At 44.7% G+C, this 20,788-nt stretch overlaps 1 protein-coding gene across 1 annotated transcript in view; it reads right to left on the bottom strand.

Moving 5' to 3' along the window:
• Window positions 17,912-20,788, bottom strand: part of ELOVL5 (ELOVL fatty acid elongase 5) — a 66,003-nt gene continuing 63,126 nt past the window's right edge. The window contains 1 exon segment of the mRNA NM_001285628.1: window positions 17,912-19,793. Within this exon segment, the coding sequence (NP_001272557.1) occupies window positions 19,650-19,793 (144 nt within the window). The 3' untranslated portion in view covers window positions 17,912-19,649.

Here is a 20,788-nt window from a genome sequence, read left to right as displayed (position 1 = left end):
AGCATTACAAGTTCAGGGATGAGTGTGTGGACATTTTTGGGAGTTGGCGGGGGGTGGGCATTATTCTGCCTACCACATGGATGAAATCTATTGTTTACAGAAGTATATGGGTTGAGAAACTAAAGGAGGTCACAAAAAATTGAAATTAGGCTTAATTTGTGGGGTACAAAGAGGAAGGGAGAGTTGATGTGAAAAAAAAAATCCAAGAAAGAAGATAAGTTACATTAATAAAAATAGGGTAATGCTAGTTAACAGTGTTAGAAGCATTGAACAGAGGGGAGGCTTAGTGTAAGATTACCTTTCCTCTGCTGTGAATCACCCTTTCACAAAACGGAACTAAATATCTTAAAGTCACCCCATTTACAAAGCAAGCCTGTATTATTAATAGCATTAAGTTAGTCTTACAGAGCCTTGCTTGGCTTTTAGGGGTGGAAGGTCACTGAGGAGGGTCTGAAGTCATCACAGAGCCCCAGACAGCATTTGAAAGAACTTTTAGGAAACCAGGGAGATGAGGGCAGCCTTGACTGTGTTTAGTGGCTTCAGGCTGTGGAATGGAAAGGTACCTGGCATTTACTTCCAAGCTGAGAGTGGGCTTATGACTAAGGGTGGCTGACATGTCAGTCCATCAAGGATCAGTAAAATGGGAAGAACTGAACTCTAATAGAGGGATCCGAGTGCAGGGTGTACAAGGAGGCTAGCTCAGCCTTGGCACTGTTGGCATTTGGGACTGTGCTGTAGGAAGGTTGGCTGCGTCCTTGCATTCTACCCATCTGATGCTAGCAGCACCCTTTCCTCAGGTTGTCATAATCAAAAATGTCCCCAGGCATTGCCAAATGTCCCTCGGGGGGGAACAGTGCCCTAGTGGAGAACCACTGGCGTAGACTGGGAAAGGAAGTGGTAAGCCAGTAGGTGATGCCCAAGAGCCTGCATATGCACAATGAAACACTGTTGCTGTTGTTCAGTCGCTCAGTCATGTCCCACTCTCTGTGACCCCATGGACTGCCACCCACCAGGCTCCTCTGTCCTTGTAATTTTCCAGGCAAGAAGACTGGAGTGGATTGCCTTGTCCTCCTCCAGGGGATCTTCCCAATCCAAGGATCAAATTCGCATCTCCTGCATTAGCAGGCAGATTCTTTACCCTTGAGCCACCAGGGAAGCCTACAGTGAAATATTACTCAGCCGTAAAAAAAGAATAAAATAATGCCATTTGTAGCAACATGAATAGACCTAGAGATGATCATACTCATCGAAGTAAGCCAGACAGAGAAAGACAAATATCATCTGACATTACTTACTTGTAGAATCTAAGAGAAAGGGTACAAATGAACTTATCTACTAAACAGAAATAGATTTACAGATATAGAAAATAAACTTACGGTTACCAGAGGGTAAGTGGGGAGTAATAAACTGGAATATTGGGATTGACTTATATACATTACTATATATAAAAGTAGCTAACTAATAAGGACCTACTGTATAGCCCAGGGAACTCTACTCAATACCCTGTAAAGGTCTATATGGGAACATAATCTAAAAAGTGGATCTCTATCTATACATGCATAACTTACTCACTTTGCTGTACACCTGTAACACAACAGTGGAAATCAACTCTACCCTGAATAAAAGATTTTTTTAAAATACACATTTAGAGAACTTAGGCTGACGGTGCACTCTGTGAGGGAGCCTTTCCCAGGACCTCTGGCTGGAGCCCGTGGGCTGGTAGGAGCCTCCAGGGGCATCCAGCTGGTGTGCGTACTGGTCTCTAAGTTGGCCTGCAGGTCAGGAGAGCTCAGGATCATTTGTTCAGGGGCGGCACTCTGGCTGTTGTTCATTTGTTATGGAAGCACAGGTTTCAAAAGGCAACTCACCTGGGCAGGTGACAGGCTTGTTTGCAGTATAAGCAGCTTGTGAGCTATTATCTTATTCTACTTCATCTAGGCTAAATGCCACCCCCTTCTGACCCCAGGTTTGTAGAGGTGGGAGAGGAGGACAGTGGAGGCTCTAAATGGAAGCCTCTAGATGGGCTACCTCAAGCTGACACAGATGAGTTTGTCAAGATCAAAAAGAATGCATCCTTGGTGGGTGAATTAGAAGAGTGTCCCTCTGGGCTGGTCAGGAGCAGGGCTAGGAGACCACCTGGTGGTATATGATCAGCCCTGACCCCTCTCAGCGGAGGGCCCAGCCAACAGCTGCCCCATCGTGGGGAAGCCAAGCTCCACCTCCCACTGCATCCCACATGTCCCAGGAGACTGACCTTCACATGTGAAAACCTCGGGACTCAGGATGCGACACTGGGGAGCCTCCAACCAGGAGAGACCTCAACTGTATACCAGCAGAATTAGAATTTCACACAACACATGGTCAGAAATGAAGGCAATGATTCTGTAGGAGTGAGTGAAAGGTAGTTTAGAAATAAGGAAAGGGCTAGAAGAGGCTGTCCATTTATAACTTTAGGACTAGGTGATGAGGAGGCTGCAGAGGTGAGTGAAAGTGGTGCACTTAAAACAATTAACTAATTTGTTTTAATTGAAGACTAATTATTTCACAATATTGTGGTGGTTTTTGCCACACGCTGACATGAATCAGCCACGGGTGCTCATGTGTCCCCATCTCGATCCTCCCTCTCACCTCCCTCCCCATCCCATCCCTCAGGGTTGTCCCAGTGCACCGGCTTTATTGCCCTGTTTCATGCATCAAACTTGGACTGGTCATCTGTTTCACATATGGTAATATACATGTTTCAATGCTAGTCTCTGAAATCATCCCACCCTCGCCTTCTCCCACAGAGTCCAAAAGTCTGTGCGTTATGTCTCTTTTGCTGTCTCGCATATAGGGTTGTTGTTACCATCTTTCTAAATTCCATATATATGCGTTAATATACTGTATTGGTGTTTTTCTTTCTGACTTACTACACTCTGTATAATACGGTGCACTTTTATGAGTGAGGGCAGACCACTGAGGGTGCTCCTGCGTTTCAAGTTCCGATGGTCCGAGTTTAAGAGATGCTGTTCCCCAAAGCTACCCATGGTCTGCTGTGTGCATTCTGTGAATTTCCTTCGATGAGCCTGGAAAACCAGGAGTGCTAATCCTCTTCTTGGATGAGTGAGGTATCATTCTGACGAAGGTCCGGAGAAAGACATTCTAAATCAAGAAAACTCTCAGTAAGTGCAGGGGCTTCCCGGTGTTATAGATGGAGACTCAGAAGCACAGTCAGGCCAGCTGCCAACACTTGTAGGGCCTGGGGTAAGAGAGGACAAAGGTTCTTTATAAGACAAACAGAGGAGACAGAGGGAGAAGGTGGGGAGGCCAGAGGCTAGAGCGATGCAACCACAACCCAAGGAAAGCTGGCAGCCATCGGGAACTGATTGAGCAAGAAAGAATTCTCCCCTGGAGACAGCAGCAGAGGCAGCACTGCCCTGCTGACTCCAGACTTCTGACCCCAGCAGTGGGAGAGGCTGCTTTCTATGGTTTCAAGTCACCACATTTGTAGTAATTTGTCATGACAGCCCCAGGAAATCAGGGCTCATTGCAATAATCATTAATCACGTTGAGCATTTCTTTGGCCTGTTATGTGCCAGGCACTCTGCTAAAGAGAGATTTTCTTAAACCAGCATTATCTCATTTAAGCCTCATAAGATATGTGCTTTTATTATCCCCATTTTACAGATGAGGAAAGTGAGGTTCAAACAGGCAAAGTAGCTTGCCAAAGGCTGCATGGCTTATAAGCTAGGTTTGGACCCAGTTCTGACTGACTCCCAAGTCGTCCTTTAAGCATTCGGGGAAGCCTCCTTGCCTGGTTCATCCAGCTGTCCTGGAGACAGCGCCCTCGTCTGGTGGCTCCTGTTGAGTGTCACATATTCTCCACCCGCGCTGCCACCCCCCGCCCCGCAACTCCGTACTTAAAAAGAGGCCCAATTCTTTAGCACCCTCTCCCCGAACCCTAACCCTCTCCCGAAGCTCTTTGTTGCCACCCCAAAGTGCGGTGTAAATTACAGCCAACTATTATGCTAAATCACGGGAACACCATTTCCTGTTATAAACAAACATTTAAGGCACACACATAGCTCTTTGTACCTCTTTAACTTCTAGGTCATTGGGGTTTATTCGCAGATGTTGCCAAGATGAATCAGAGATCTGGAGGAACTAGCTTTCCTTGGAGAAGGACAGCTGTCAGGATGGTTTCTTGTGAGTTTCTTTTTGTTGATTTTGAATTCATGCGAAGACTATCTGTATGTCCCAGGAGACACAGTTAGTTTAGACAAGTTTATTTTCTTAAGGCTTAAAATATGTTCTTTGAGCTCGCTATGCTATCAGAACGTCAACACTGGACACTGCTGATGCCATGATTTAGAAGGCATTTCTTTCCTTTTCTGCTTTTGCCCTATCTTTTGGGAATTAGAGTTTTTCCCTCTATCAGCTGATGACCCCAATAACTGTGTGTGTGTATGAGTGTGTATATGTGAGTGTATGTGTATATATATGTATGTTTGTGTAAGTATGTGTGAGAATGTGTCTTGAGTGTGTATGTATGAGTGTGTATATGTGGTGGTGGTGGTGTTTGGGGGAAGGGGATCTGGATAAACTGGCCATTTTTATTTTGTTGCCTTTTCTTTCTTTTCTTTCACCCAAAGCTACCCCATTTTACAGGTGGAAACATTGAATCTTGGTGAACCAAAAGAGTTTTCTCCCAGATGACACCTCCAGACAGACTTCATTACAAACGCTGTGCTTATCCTCGCAGGAAGCCTTCCGTTTAGTGACAGTGAGAGCTGTTGTACAATGAGTTTTGAGGTTAATTTTAAAGTAAGTCATGTGCCCCTCCTGGTGCTCTGACCCAAATATGAGGCAGAGACTCTAAGCCGTGCACAGAGGAAACTGCAATCCATCAGGAGGCCCCACAGGAGCAGTTTGCTTGATTACGGGAATGCGAGCCTTGGTCTCAACCTCTGCAAGGCTCCATCCTTTGGGATTCCTGTGGTGTCCAGTTAGGGCCCTGCCTGGGGAACAGTGCAGAGGGGACCCCAGTCAGAGCTAGGCCCAGAGACTGACCCTGGGTTATTTCTGTACCCAGATACCCAGAGCCATAAAGAAATGCTCGCCTAACCTCTTCTATGCTCACCAACAATGTCTTCTTGAAGCATTTGAGGGGCTGAGGGTGAGAGGGAAGGACAGAGCCAGGGTTGCCCACAATCTTTAAGCCGACCAGGAGATGAGATGCGTTAGTGCAGACAGAGGGCTCTGGTTTCGTAAAATGAAAGCTTACCCTTGATCCCACCTTTCTGAACCTTTTTTTGAGGCTCTTGTACACAATCACCAGCCCCAGGACCTTCCATCCTCTTTTGCTTCTCTAAACTGAAGCCTGCTTCCAGGAAAGCATCTGATAAATTCACTTGCATCAAGCAGGATGTTTTTGTGCAGTTGCTAAGTCAAGTCTGACTGTGACCCCATGAACTGCAGCATGCCAGGCTTCCCTGTCCTTCACTATCTCCTGGAGTTTGCTCAAACTCATGTCCATTGAGTCAGTGATGCCATCCAACCATCTTATCCTCTGTTGCCCCTTTCTCCTCTTGCCCTAAATCCTTCCCAGCATCAGGGTCTATTCTAATGATCTGGTTCTTCACATCAGGTGGCCAATGTATTGAAGTTTCAGCTTCAGCATCAGTCCTTGCAATGAATATTCAGGGTTGATTTCCTTTAGTATTGACTGGTTTGATCTCCTTGCAGTCCAAGGGACTCTCAAGAGTCTTCTCCACTGCCACAATTCAAAAACATCAATTCTTCAGCCCTCAGCCATCTTTTATGGTCCAAATCTCACATCTGTACATGATTACTGGAAAAACCATAGCTTTCACTTTGTTGGCAAAGTGGTATCTCTGCTTTTAAATACACTGTCTCGGTTTGTAATAGTCTTTCTTCCAAGGAACAAGTGTCTTTAAATTTCATGGTTGCAGTCACCAACTCCAGTAATTTTGGAGCCCAAGAAAATAACATCTGCCACTGTTTCCACTTTTCCCCCATCTATTTGCCATGAAATGATGGGAGTAGATGCCATAATCTTAGTTTTTGAATGCTGAGTTTTAAGCCAGCTTTTTCACTCTCTTCTTTCTTTCACCCTCATAAAGAAGCTCTTTAGTTTCTCTTTATTTTCTGCCATAAGAGTGGTATCATCAGCGTACCTGAGGTTATCGATATTTCTCCCAGCAATCTTGATTCCAGCTTGTGATTCATCCAGCCATTTTGCATGGTTTTCCCTGCATATAAATCAAGTAAGCAGTGTGTTGATATATAGCTTTGACATACTCCTTTCCCAATTTTGCGCTAGTCAGTTGTTCCATATAAGACTCTAACTGTTGCTTCTTGACCTGCATACAGGTTTCTCAAGAGGTAGGTAAGGTGGTCTGGTATTCCCATCTCTAAGAATTTTCCAGTTTATTGTGATCCACACAGTCAAAGGATTTAGTGTAAACAATGAAGCAGAAGTAGATTTTTTGTGTGTGTGTGTGGAATTCCTTTGCTTTTTCCATGATCCAACTGATGTTGGCCATTTGATCTCTGATTCCTCTGTCTTTTCTAAATCCAACTTGTACATCTGTAAGTTTTTGGTTCATGTATTGTTGAAACCTAGCTTGAAGGATTTTCAGCATTACCTTGTTAGTATGTGAAATGAACACAATTGTATGGTAGTTTGAACATTCTTTGGCATTGATTTTCTTTGGGGTGGAATGAAAACTAACATTTTCCAGTTATGTGGCCACTGCTGAGTTTTCCAAATTTGCTGGCATAGAGTGCAGCACCTTAACAGTATCATCTTTTAGGATTTGAAATAACTCACTTGGAATTTCATCACCTCTACTATGCTTGTTCATTGTAACGCTTCCTAAGGCCCACCTGACTTCACCCTCCAGGATGTTTGGCTCTAGGTGAGTGATCATACCATCATGATTATCCAGATCACCAAGACTTTTTTGTATAGTTCTCCTGTGTATTATTGCCACCCTCGAGCAGAATGAACAGCTGTTTTCTTCTGGAGAACATTTGCTTTGGGAAGATTTCAAGCAAAAGTGATGGGTCTCTGTGCAACTTGAGAGAAGTTAGATAAGAAGGAAGGGACCTGCCTGGGGGCAGCCAGGGCTGGGGGGAGGAGGGAAGGTAGGCAGAAATGTGGGCAGGAAAGCAGGGCAGATGGAGAAACCAAACAGGTCAAGGGAAGATGGGGAAAGAATAAAGGCAGGAAATTTGAGGGTGCTGGTGTCAAGTGGTGGTGGCTTGACCAGTTGGCCTACCTGTGACCCTGAAGCTGAGTGTTGGCTAAGTAGAACTACAAAGCAATTCACTCCTTATTTGTTGAGATGGCCAAGAATCTCTCAGAAGAGATGTTCAGAACCAGGCTGGCTGAGAACTAATACTGCCAGATGGTACAGCAGCCACAATATTTACTGTGAGGCCCACGCTGTTTGGGAAGAGGCTGAACTTACATTCCTGCCGCAGACCTTGGTGGGTCCTGCCTCCTCTGCCGTTGGCCTCCGTGTCACCGAGTGACTCACGGCTTATCTCTGCAGGGATTTATCTCTCTGAACCAGCCTCCCCTCTGGCATTCCAGTGAGAGATCCCTTATGTTGCAAGAAGCCCTGACTGCATTTCTGGGAAAATGGCCCTGTCTTACTTTCCATGTAATGTGAGGAGTTGAGACTCAAAAATAATCTTGTGAGGTGAACAGAAAAGCAAGCATGCTGTTTATACATGGGGAAACTGCGAAGGACCGTCATGTCCCAGGTTTTCAGGAACCTGGACCTTGAACTCGGGTCTTTCTAACACAGTAGGGACTGTCAGTTCGCTGGAAATTATCTAATGACTCATGCAAGATCAAATAGTTTCTTGCTGCCTCTAAAATCAAGATGTTTTTCTATAAAATCACAATTTAAACATCAAAAGAAGCATCCTCAAGGGGAAGGAGGATTTCTCCCCCCCACCCCACCCTTCACCCTTTTTTTTTGTTGCAAAGCACTCATTTTAGTTAGATACTTTGAATCTCTGGGTGATAGACTGATTCTGTCAAAAAAAATTTAATGACTTTCTCATTTTACAAATAATGTTTATTGCAGAAACTCTGGAAATTTTAGAAAAACACCAAGGGGAAGATAAAAATCACCTGCAATTTCCCATTCAGGTGTAATTGTTATAACAATGATAACAGTATAATTGCTGTTGACATTTTGATATCCTGTCTTTTTTCAGGCACCTAGAACCATCTTTTAAGAAACTGAAAAAAATGTGGTATAAACTGATTAATAACTTGCTTTTTCATTTATCATTTCCATGACCATTTTTCTCACGTGATTCAGTTTTTCTCAAAGCACGTTTGATCCACTGCATACTATCCTATGAATGATGCACCTAATTCATTTAGCCCATTGGAGGGACTTTTAGATTGTTACTTTTTTTTTTAAACTTCCACAATGGACATCCTTGATCTTATAAAAATCTAGTGATGTTTTCACCCAGTGATTTGTGAGTGTTGGTTTGCAAAAAATTTTAAATGGGGGCGGATAGAGAGACAGGTATTAGGCATTAGCTTGACTTTTGTCGGTTGGCGAGGGAGAGAAGTGAGGCCACTGCTTTTGAGTGTCTCCTCTGCAAAGGGCCCCTTTCTGGTGTGCTCTCACTTCTACTCCCTAACGTGGCCTTCACACTATTCATCATGTCAGACTCCTCCGTAGCTGCCACTGCTTTCAGCTGTCAGCCCCTGCTCCCCCTGGTCCCTGCCTCGTGGGGATGACTCTCATCACAGCCCTCCTGGTCTCGCCGGCTGTTGATGAATGTTTTCTGTGTCTCAACTCAGTGCTTGAAAAATTATTTCCAAGAGCAGCACGTCCTTGAGGCATCCTTGTCACGGTATCTGAAGTCAGGTGCACAAAACTCTTCGGCAAATCACTGTATGGTTGGTTTTCCTATGGGTGCAGCCCGCTGCCCTGCCAGAGCCACTCTGGCAAGTGGCGGGAAGCCCGGGGGTAATTAACAGCGCGTGACCTTGGGGTTTCCTCTCATTCTCTCGCTGGACCAGGCTAACATCTTCTTCTCATCAGGCACTATTAGTTGGTGAGTTCTAATAACAACAACAACTGGGTTGATCATTATTTCCAAGTTATAATTCAAGAAACAGATGAAGAGAGGTCATAAAATCAAATAAGGCCTAACTGAGCACCTTTTAGGAGAAGGCAATGGCACCCCACTCCAGTACTCTTGCCTAGAAAATCCCATGGACGGAGGAGCCTGGTAGGCTGCAGTCCATGGGGTCGCGACACAACTGAGTGACTTCACTTTCACTTTTCCTTTTCATGCACTGGAGAAGGAAATGGCAACCCACTCCAGTGTTCTTGCCTGGAGAATCCCAGGGATGGCAGAGCCTGGTGGGGTGCTGTCTATGGGGTCTCACAGAGTCGGACTCGATTGAAGTGACTTAGCAGCAGCGTCAGAGCACCTTCTAAAATGAAAAAAAAAAAAAAGAATCTCTTGGGTTGCAGGCTTCTAAAAATAGTTTCCAGTGCCGTCCTTCACCTTCACAATTATTTTTGTCTTCACTTCTAAATCTGAACAGCACAGAGCAGCAGAATTTATACATTAAGTTCATAAGAGAACAGACAGCTCATTTATTCTTAACAGTGGTGGGATTTGACTGTTTACCATATATTTGATTCCGAAATACATTTGGGCCCACTTTGCTGAGATGACATAGATATCTTATTGATAACCACAATGCCTTTCTTTTCCTGAACTTTCTTTTTGCGTTTGTTTAGCTCAGGGACCTCCCCCTTTATTTACCTTTATTTATTTTAAAATTTAATTTTTTAATTGAAGGATAATTGCTTTACAGAATTTTATAGTTTTCTGTCAATCATCAACAAGAATCAGCCATAGGTACACCCATGTCCCCCCACTCCTGAACCTCCCTCTCGTCTCCCTCCCCATTCCACCCCTCTAGGGTGTTACAGAGCCCCGTTTGAGTTCCCTGAGTCATACAGCAATTCCCATTGGCTATCTATTTTGCATATGGTATTGTAAGTTCCCATGATGGTTTCTCCATACATCTCATCCTCTCCCTCCCCCTCTCCCCACCGTGTCCATAGGTTGGTTCTCTATGTTTCTCCATTGCTGCCCTGCAAATAAATTAATCAGTGCGATCTTTCTAGATTCCATACATACGTGTTAGTGCCTTAAAAAAATTTTTTTATTGAAATACAGTTGATTTACAATGTCATGTTAGTTTCAGGTATATAACATAGTGGTTCAGTTACACATATACATAAATATAGACATTCTTCTTTTACATTCTCTTCCAGGATGGTGTCCTTCTTGTGAAGGACAAGATGACTACAGCCCCCCACCCCACTCAGAGATGGTGTGAGCGACCTTCATGCTAATCATCTCCTGTCCATTCATTCACAAAGTCATTTATTCAAACATCTGAGACTCTCCTATGTGCCAGGCAAGAGAAAAAGCCCTCAGTCTTCTAGGTGGGAGACAAAATAAATACATAACAATGAAACTCTTACAAGGGAAAATAAAGCCAAGTTAAGAGACAGGCCTGTGTGAGGAGGGTCTGGGGGAGGTATTTTAGAGCTGCTACTTAGGGAAGGGCACTCCCCTGGTGGCTTAGTGGTAAAGAATCTGCCTGCCAATGCTGGAGACCTGGGTTTGATCCCTGGGTTGGAAAGATTTTCTGGAGAAGAGATGGCTACCTACTCCAGTATTCTTGCCTGGAAAGTCCCATGGACAGAGAAGCCTGGTGGGCTACAGTCCATGGGGCCGAAGAGAGTCAGATACGACTGAGCAACTCAACAACTACTGCTTAGAGAAGGCCTCCAAATTTAGGGAAGTGGCATTTAAGGTGGCAAGATCATGTCACAGAAATAGCTTATCTGGATGAAGAAGCAAGGACGAGGCCTCAAAAAGGTAAGGGCTCTGAGAGGGAACTGGAGAAGAGGAGTGTGGCTGAAGACCTGAGCAAGAGTGTGGCGGGAGGCCTGAGGGAGTTTGGCAGGTCAGGGAGATCCTACAGGCCATGGGAAAGATCTAGGTTTTTATTGTTGGTGAGCAATTGTTTCGAGGTAGCCCTGAGGCAGGGGGAAGCTGGTGATCCTGAGGGGACCTTGGTCAGCTCTACCATGCTGTATTCCAAATGCCATTCACTGCACACTCTGGAGTCCCTGAACCCAGTGGTGACCACCTTGAGTTCCAACAAGCTGGGAGCATTTAGTGAGTTTTTTTTTTTTTAATTGACCTGTATAGTTGATTTACAATGTTGTTACTTTCTAGCGTACTGCAAAGTGATCCAGTTAAACATATACGTGTATCTATTCTTTTCCAGATCCTTTTCCATTATGTTATTACAAGGTATTAAATAAAGTTTCCTGTGCTATACAGAAAGTCCTTCTTATCTGTTTTATGGATAGTAATGTGTATCTGCTAACCCCAACCTCCTAATTTACCCTCCCCCACCTCTTTTCCTTCCTGATAAACAAGTATTTCTCACAGTTCTGGAAGCTGGAAGTCTGAGATCAGGTGCCAGCACGGTTAGGTTCTGGTGAGACCCTCTCTTTGGGGCTGCAGGCTGCCAACTTCTCCTAGCATCCCCATGTGACGGAAAGCAGAGAAGCGAGCTCTCCTGTGACTCTTAGAAGGGCAGTACTCCCATAAATGGGGATTCCACCCTCAGGACCTCATCTTATCTTAATCGCCTCCCAAAGCCCATCTCCTAAAACCGTCACATGGGGTAGAGGGAATAGGGTTTCAACATATGCATTTTTGGGGGTCACACATTCAGTCCATGACACATGATGTAATGTAAACTCAGATCGAATTGGCTTGAAAGCCTGTTTTTCTTACTGTACATCATGTTGTCCAGTCCTTTCTGAGTCCTCCGTTCATTCATCAAAACACTGAACGTTTGTTGTGTCTGTTGCTACGCTAGGCACATAGCAGGGATTAGACACAAGAAACAGTCAGTTCCTCCCCTCAAGTGTCTTACAATCAAATGGGCTGTTCAGAATCCATATTGCATCTCCCAGAAAGGAATGAGATTATAACATAGCCTCTACCACCCATACACGCACCCACACTCCCACACACCATTTGAGATTTTCTGAAATGGAGATTGTTTTATTCTTCTCATTAAAGGATGCTGGCAGCTGCCAGGCAGCATGAGCCACTGCCAGGCATGAAAATCACCCATTGCCCCATTTGTCCTCAGATGACATTGGTACTAACATTCAGTGGGATGTTGCTTAAATTTGGATCCTTGTCACTTAAAAAAGTCTTCTAAGAGCTCATCATATGGTGCAGGGCTGAAATGATAAGGTATCAGTGTGGAAGCCTGCCAATCACGTGGAGAGCAGCAGGAACCCTGGGTGCTCAAGGAAGTGTCAGAGCCCAGCATGGGGCTCACTCACCCTCTGCAGAGAGCCACCGTTCAGGTGGAGGACAGACAGCTCTATCAAGACCTTCCAGATGGCTTCTGAGAGAATGTGGGAAACTTCCAGTGATCTCTTATTTAGCTCATGAAAATAAGAACCACCAATTTAAACACATAGGCAGACACCCCAATATCCTTCCATATGCCTCAACACCATCTCAAGTATAATAGCAATCGAGATATTCTCAGGGTCAGTACCCCGCTTGTGTCCTTCAGAACAGTCACGATAATATGTAATTATTCGGTTTGCTTGTTTTCGTCTTTCTTCCAAAATGAGGTTATCTTTTCATTGCTGTTTCCCCAGCAACTGGCAAAATGCCCGGAGCAGAGCTAGATCGTCAGTAAGGGTGGGGGGAAGGGCATATTTCTGAGACGGCATTTACTTATTCAGTTCAGTTCAGTCGCTCAGTCGTGTCCGACTCTTTGTGACCCCATGAATCGCAGCACGCCAGGCCTCCCTGTCCATCACCATCTCCCGGAGTTCACTCAGACCCATGTCCATCGAGTCCGTGATGCCATCCAGCCATCTCATCCAGTGACCAAAGCAATTTGGAACGGTCTTCAGTGTCTGAGAAACTGACTCAAAAGTTTTATAGTAATGCTGATGAAATAAGTGCTGTATTGATATCTAAGTAAATATATGCTATTGTCAGTTCTTTAAAAAACAGTAATAATGCAAAATGTGATTTTTTTTCTGACAAAAATTTTTATTAAAATTTATAGGTATGATTTGGTATTATCTTTTAGAACTTGGCAGTTTTCTTTACTCAATGGCATCACAGAAGGAAGAAATATACATAATAAGCGTAAATCAGATAGTTTTAAATCAGATAGTTTAATATTTGGGGATCTTTGTACAATTCTCCCAGAATCTCTAATCCATTAAGTGAAACCTCTCACTAGACAATGTGTATGTTCCGAATAATTTAAAATCACACCAATGTAGCATGGAGCTAAACTATCACCCTGGTTGGAAGGGAAGCAGCCAGCATGGGAGTAACGCAGCTGTAATCCTGTGCTTTAGGAGCTGGTCTGAGGGGCTGCCTTCTGGGCAGCTCCTTGCAGGGTGAGTGCATCAGCTTGGAACAGGTGGGTCCATTAGAGCTCTGATGTCATGCTTACCCGGGCAGGTCACGGATGCTCTCTGGGTCTGAGCTTCCTCATTGTAAAGCGGGGATGATAGATGCCAGTACCTGACATGAGGAGGAAAGCATGTGTGTCTCATGCTTGGTGGACACAAGGTACAGGGGGCAAGTTTCAGCTGGTTGGTGCTGCTGTGACACCACCGCAGACCAGCAGGGTTAGGACAGCAAACGTTTCTTGCTGGCAGTTCTGAGGCTGGAAAGACTGAGACCAAGGTGCAGATTTGGTTATCTTCTCCCTATAACCTCACCTGGCATAAGGGATGCTCAAGCTCTCTGGGCCTCTTTCCTTTATAAAAGGCGCTCATCCCAATCACAAGGGGTCCACCCTTATTCCCAATCCCACTGCCTTAGGTTTCAACACAGGACTTTACAGGGACACAGACATGCAGATCACAGCGGTGCTCCCTCACCTGACTCCCTTCTAGAACACCTGAACCACGCTGTGCGCCTTCAGTGATTTGAAGCATCAGACGGGAAGAGAAACTGATGCATCTACAACCGCACTCCCTTTCTGGCGCTTTTATTCCATCGGTGCGTCTTTTCTTTTTTAATCTGAACTTTGTACTTTCCTCTTCTCCTGCCTCTGCATCTTCAGAAACCTCATCACTGATGCCACTGCAGGTCTTGGGACACAAGACACGTGCGCTTCGATCTTGGGTCAGTGTGGACACTTGGCAGGTACTTGAATCCTTGACCTCCTTTCATAAAGGGCCACATTTAAACCACTGCCCATCTATTCTTTTCTGTACTGAGATATATTTAAAACATACTGTAAGTTCTTTCTCAAATATATTCTCCAAACATCAGGCCCATGACCTAAGTTTTCAGACTCTAAAGCCCTGTCTTTGGTTTGGAGGAATTCTTCAGAAGGTCCGAGTCCTCTTTGAGTCTGCTCCCTCTTATGATTCCCTTCAGGTTTTTTTTTTTTTTTTAATATTTATTTATTTGGCTGCAGTGGGTCTTAGTTGTATATGTTTTTTTTTTTTAAAGTTGTGGCATGTGGGATCTAGCTCCCTGACCAGGGATTGAACCTGGGCCCCCTGCATTGAGAGCACAGAGTCTTAGCCACTGGACCACCGGGGAAGTCCCATGCATGACTCCCTTCATTTTATGACATAAGTGCCAGTTCTTGTTGTAATCACCCTCTTGTTCCTCCTTAGCTCTGCTCGAAAGGGAGAAGAGGAGGTGGGCATCTGGGCAAGAGGCATGGCTACCGATGGTTCTTTTAAGGCTAATTACTAGGAAGGAAGGAAGGCGTAATTCCAGAGAAAGAGCCCTGGGAACTCTGAGTAACATTCTGCACATTTATCAATGGGAACACCCAAATTACACTCTCCTCCCACTTTACCTCTTATTTTAAAAATAAGCTGTTTCTCCCACACATGCAATAGTTCTGTGAAATGTGTTGTGTCTCTCCGTACTTGTTTCCTGAACTTGCAATGCTGTCTCCCTAGCAACTTTCAGCCACCATCTACTGAAAGCCAGGTCATCTCTGAAGACTTGGATTGGACGAGCTCTTCTTAATCACCTTGCTAAAAAGATTCTCTCTCCTGGGTCTCTCACGGCTCCTGTCAACATCATGCTCCCAGCACAAACCATCCTGTGCGGGAGTCATCTGTGTGTATGTTTGATCCCAGTCTAGAAACGGCTCCTCTGGGGACTGACGTTTCTCACACATCCCTGTTTGCCCAATACCCCTCAGTCCTCTGCACTAGGTGTTCTCCCAGTGAACCAGATGGTCAACACAAAACACACACACGGGAGACACAGGGGATGGCGAGCACTGGGCAGAAGGGTTTGGATGATCTGAGAGAGTGGATGCCCACTGACCACCACAATTGGCTCTCTGTCACCACTGCATCACCAGTCACGGGGGCCCACTCTGCCTGTTCCTACAACTTCCAAGCCGTCTTCATAAGCTGGGTGCAACATCTCACACAAACTATGGCGAAAGTCAGCCTGGGAACTTTCTCGCTTTGCCATAAATATGTTGGGAAAGAGAGAAAATGAAGCTCATAAAAACGTCAAGGACGACACAGATGAGTTTTAAATCTACGCCTGGAATGAGAATTAGTGAGAGCAGAGAGCAAACTGAGGCAAACACTATTCTGCTGCCATCTCCACTGAGGGCACTATTCTCCAAATTGATGCTGAAGAGGAGAAGCTATTAGTATTTGAAATCCTGGACTGATAACGGAAGAGTGTGAGACATCTGTTTAAAATCAGTTCGTATGAAAGATACCCATGTCTGTGGATGGATCACAGAACTACCAGCAGGGCTCTGCAGGAATGATGCGACAGACCAGACACCATGAACCTGCCGTTTCCCCAAGAGGGAATAAAGCAGATTCCAGAAATTCCACAATAGTAGTGTAATGTAAAACTCGGACAAAATTTGGAATAATACAGTCGTACTCCCAACAATTGCTGGTTTCTTTTCAACTTTTATAAATTAAAAAAAATACTTTTTATTTGGCTGCATCAGATCTTCATTGTGGGCATGCAGACCTCTTGGGATCTTCCTATACCAGGGATTGAACCCACGTTCCCTGCATTGTAAGACAGATTCTTTACCACTGAGCCACCAGGGAAGTTCACTTTTCAGCTCTTTGGATTCAACAAAGTATCCTACCCAAGAACTTCCTCTCCTTTTTGATAGGATTGTTAGAGCAACTAGTCAAGGAACGAACAGTAAAACAACAGCTAATCTTTAGAGACCAGTGGTATGGCCTGAAGGTAATAGATAACACAGAGTTCATGCTTTGCTGGATGTGGCTCCAAGAACTGTGTATACTTTGTTCATCTATTTAACCCTTGTAATGAGCCTGTAAGGTAGGTACTGACTTTATCCCAATCGGGTAGATGGGAACACTGAGGCCAAGTTAAAGCAATCTGCCTAAAGGTCATACAGATAGGATTGCAACCAGGCAGTGCGGCCTCCAAGCTGTGCTTCCCACGCTAGGCTACACTGCCTTTCCTGTAAATGGCAAGGCTGCTCAGAAGGGTAACTGGGAATCCTCCCTTTTCCATACGGGTGTGTGAACTTGCCCTTCCATTTCCATACAGATGACAGAAAAGGGTGGAAACCATCTGGAAGAGGGTGACTTTCTGGTTGCTAAAGTTGGAGATACTATTGAGCATCATAGGCATCAGAGCACAGCCTGACACAGAAAGGGAGCTTGCAGCTAAAGTTGCGTAAATTGCAGGGCAGATGTTCAAAACATCTTAATCATCAGTTCATCACCACACCAACAGACTAGGGCAGCCACAACCACCAGTGAGCTGGAGGTGACCATGGTATGTCAACAGGGTATTCGGAGAGCCCTACTGCGGTCTTTGTCACCAGCCAGCCTCCTCAGTGACAGATAAACTATGCTGATTTCCATCAGTCTGGTTTTGATGTCTTCAATTTGTTCTGGACTCAGAGGGGAAGGACAAGGATGTAAGTAATCATTACCACCAAACCCCAATAGTCCTCTGCACTTTTCAAATGATATCCCCAATACTAAATTCAGTTTCTGATGACATCTTGAAGGTGATATTGACAAACCAGAACACACTCAAAGCCAGGGTCAGGCCTGCACTAGTAACCGCGTGGTATGAAGTGGAGGAAGGGACTCTCCTTACTTCTATGATGGGTATGGATGGACTCAGTAAGTCAGACTGGGGAAGGTGTGGGGAGTGGGGGTGTGTGGCGTGGGGCAGGACCTGGGACATGAAATGGTCTTTGGCAAAGAAAGTGACAGAGGTGGGCCCTTGTTACTCTAAAATGGGGGTCACAGAACTACAGCCACAGGTCTTCTGTTTTGCAAATAAAGTTCTACTGGAACATGGCTAGGGCCCACTATTTACATATTATCTGTGTAATTACTTGTGTAATAGGCTGCTTTTGAGCTCTACAAAAGGTGGTTGAGCAGTGTGGTCTGCAAAGCCTAAGACAGGTAGTAGCTGGCTCTTTCCAGAAAGGATGTGCAGACTTCTGGTCTAGATCTAGGAAAGTAATTCTAACAGCTTGGGGAAAGGAAGGGGGAGGGGAAGGGAGGGAAGAAAAACGAGTGGGCTCAGAGCTGGGGTCTTCAGTATGGAAACCAGGGAAGGCTTAGAGAAAGGAACTGGGATGCAGCCGCCACCATGCCTAACAATGTGGGGATCCCTCCTAATGTGAGCTGAGCCACAGTATAACCTTCCAAACTGAATTATTTACATCATTTCTTTGGGTGACTTCCTAGATGGTGAAGAAAGCAGGCTTTTCTCCAGTCTTTCAGAATTAGCAGCATATTTACAATGTAAATCCAAGCACAGGTAATCAAAAATGTTTTAATGATTAATTTTAGACATTATTTAACATTGTGGGTATATCCAGATGAGCTTAAGCACACTTTGACAGCACACTATTGAATGTTATAGTTTTTGTGTTGAAATATGTAAAGACATTCTCAAACTAGTACCTAGGAAGACATACATTTACAAATATACACGTTCTAGATTTGATAAGGTAAATGTAAACAGATGCCGTGACTCCTTCCAAACAGAAAACCCACAAGACTAATTAAGAGAACCCAACTGGCTCCCTGTAATATGAATGTGCAAAATTAAAGCATGATAAACTGATATTTACATAAATATCAACCCATTCATTTATACATTGTCAATGACCTTCTCAGATGTGTCACGAGTGGTTCAACGAATGTATTTTTCCTCCAGTGGAGAAGGTATTCAGAGGCTAAATTCCAACACTTTAAAATGACACACACACAAAACAGTCTTTTTCTGTTTGACCACTGCTTCTAGGGTATGAGACATGATTTTATGATAAGCAGTCTTATTTTTAAACAAGCATTTCTAAACAAATCTTTAGAGTTGGAGCAGGAGAAAAAAAACCTTACAGGTGCTATTAGATTCACATTAACCAAACCATCTCTACTCAGTTCTCTAGTTTTCTCATGCTGCAGCTATCTGTTTAATTTTACCTTGAAGTTTTTCTAAGGTCCTTCCCACCCCACCCTTCCCCATTCATTATGGTAAGCTAGGCACATTTTCAAAGGACATTTGTGTCAAAACAGATAGATAGCAGTAGAGAAATCAATCCAAATTTGGACCCTGGCAACCAGTTCCCCCACTGCTCATCTATGGGCCTCTGTCAAATGGCTAACTATTCAGTCATGTCTCTTGAAAAGTATATATCTTCTCTAAGTGGAAAGCAAAATGGGCTTTGTTTCTTGTATAAAAACACTTACACTTCTGAAATTTAAAACGGCCTACTCATCCTACACACTTCCTGAAATCTTGAAGACAAAGAATATATATTTAAGTTTCAAGACTGCTTTAGCTCCTCCCTCCCTTTTTACATTATTAATAGTGGCACTCAAAATAAAAAAATAAGATCTGTTAAAAAGTTAAACTGACTGTTCCACTAGATCTGAACCTGCCTGATTTAAAGCCAACATTACAAAAACTGAAGGTGCCGATTTCACACGGACAAGTCACCTGAAGTCCTGTGTCACACGTTAAGTTTCATAAATCATGGTTGTTGATTTTTCTGAACGGAGCTATTAGAAATGAATAAAAACTTGAAACATACCCTAATTGAACTAATAAGCTTTGGGCCCCGCTTTTTCAATTTTAAGGCATGTGTGTTTCTCTACTTTAACAACATTATACAAATTTACAATCACATGCATGATCTACAGTTAAAAAAAAAAAAGTTTGGATTACAGTGTTATTAAATTGTGAATCACAATTCAGCACCTATCATGTTATAACTAATAAGGCAACAGCAGTGTCGTGTACTACAATAACACGCCCTCCACAGTCTAGCGCAGGGGTCGGTGAGAGCCCAGAAATGTTAAAAAATCTTATGCCTACTTGGATAATCTGTCTACGTTTTCTAGGGGTTTGGAACTGATGGAAGAGGTCCTACGTGAGTCACACTATTGTAGGCTGACTAGTTACAGCAGCTGTTAACGAGCATCGGGCACAACTCAGATGTGCTTACAATCAGACGATGTGGTTCAGAGACTGCCAGCCCTCGGACCTCAGTCCTTCCGCTGCTTCCTCGGCTTCACATTGTTCTCCAGGGAAGAGAAGCTGCTGGTGTGGCCATTCACGGCGGCCACGGAGCCGTTCTGGTGGTCCTTTTGGTGCTCTCTCCTCCGGGAGATGCCCTTCTTGTTGTAGGTCTGCAACACATAAGGGCAGATGGGAGCCACGGCGGGGGTGGGGGTGGGGCCCGGCCACATCCCTAATGCCAGGGCTAGAGCCTCTGGGGACCAGTGCTACTGTATTAAGAAGCAGTGTCTGTGCTCAAGTGATCTGGAAAATGTTTTGGGTCTTTTTTTTGCCACTGGTTTCAATCATTCTTTCATTTTCTGAGGCTCAGCCTGGGTATGTTCACTGAGTCATAGGTGGAGGTATGGCTGTTATTTGACAATTAGACTGAAAATACAAGTTACACTTCACTTGGCTCTGCCCTGCTGTCTCCTGCTGTCACTCACATCCTCTGCCTTCAAAACTGTCTCATGGCTTTAGCAACTGTCTTGGTCTTTTACTTACGAAAGCACTCTGCCATGAATGGCAGTCAAAACAGGTGTGACTTCAGCTTCGCTGGGCCCCATCTTTTCTTTAACCTCCCCTGTCATTGCCCTGAAGTGCAGCATGAGCTACCAGCCAGGCAGGAGGAAGATGCAACCCAGAGCCGCCACCCCAGGTATGTCTGGGAAAAGGTGTCTGTCTGGGGGGGGCGCAGGGAGGCGCAAGTGTGCTGGGCAGCCCCCGCCCTGGCATGGAGGGGGGTTGGTGCTGCTGCATGTGATCTGGCTTTCCTGCCTCTGCTCAGAGCCTCTTATTTTGCTCCTGCCCAGCCCCTGTGCCTGCCCGGAGCCAGGCCCAGCTCACGGAGCAGGGACACACAAGACGCAGGGGTAATGGGAAGTAGGAGAGTCAACAGTGACCACACAAGGTCAGGCTCCCCCAAGGCATCAGCCCTAAACAAACCCTTCCGTGAGCAGAAATCTACACCACATCATACACTTGGGAACGATCTGCGCCCCCAAACCTGAGCAGTGGGGAGAGGAAGTGTAAGGAAACTGGGAAAAAGGGCTGATTTCTATCTGTAGCTGGGGACTGTAATGGAAAATTCTTCAGATGTTTAATTTAGCCCTGGCGTTTAGGGCAG

The sequence above is a fragment of the Capra hircus genome, chromosome 23 (genome assembly GCF_001704415.2).
Source record: "Capra hircus breed San Clemente chromosome 23, ASM170441v1, whole genome shotgun sequence".
In the NCBI taxonomy this organism is placed as follows: Eukaryota; Metazoa; Chordata; class Mammalia; order Artiodactyla; family Bovidae; genus Capra; species Capra hircus.
This window is presented reverse-complemented; position numbering and strand designations above follow the sequence as displayed.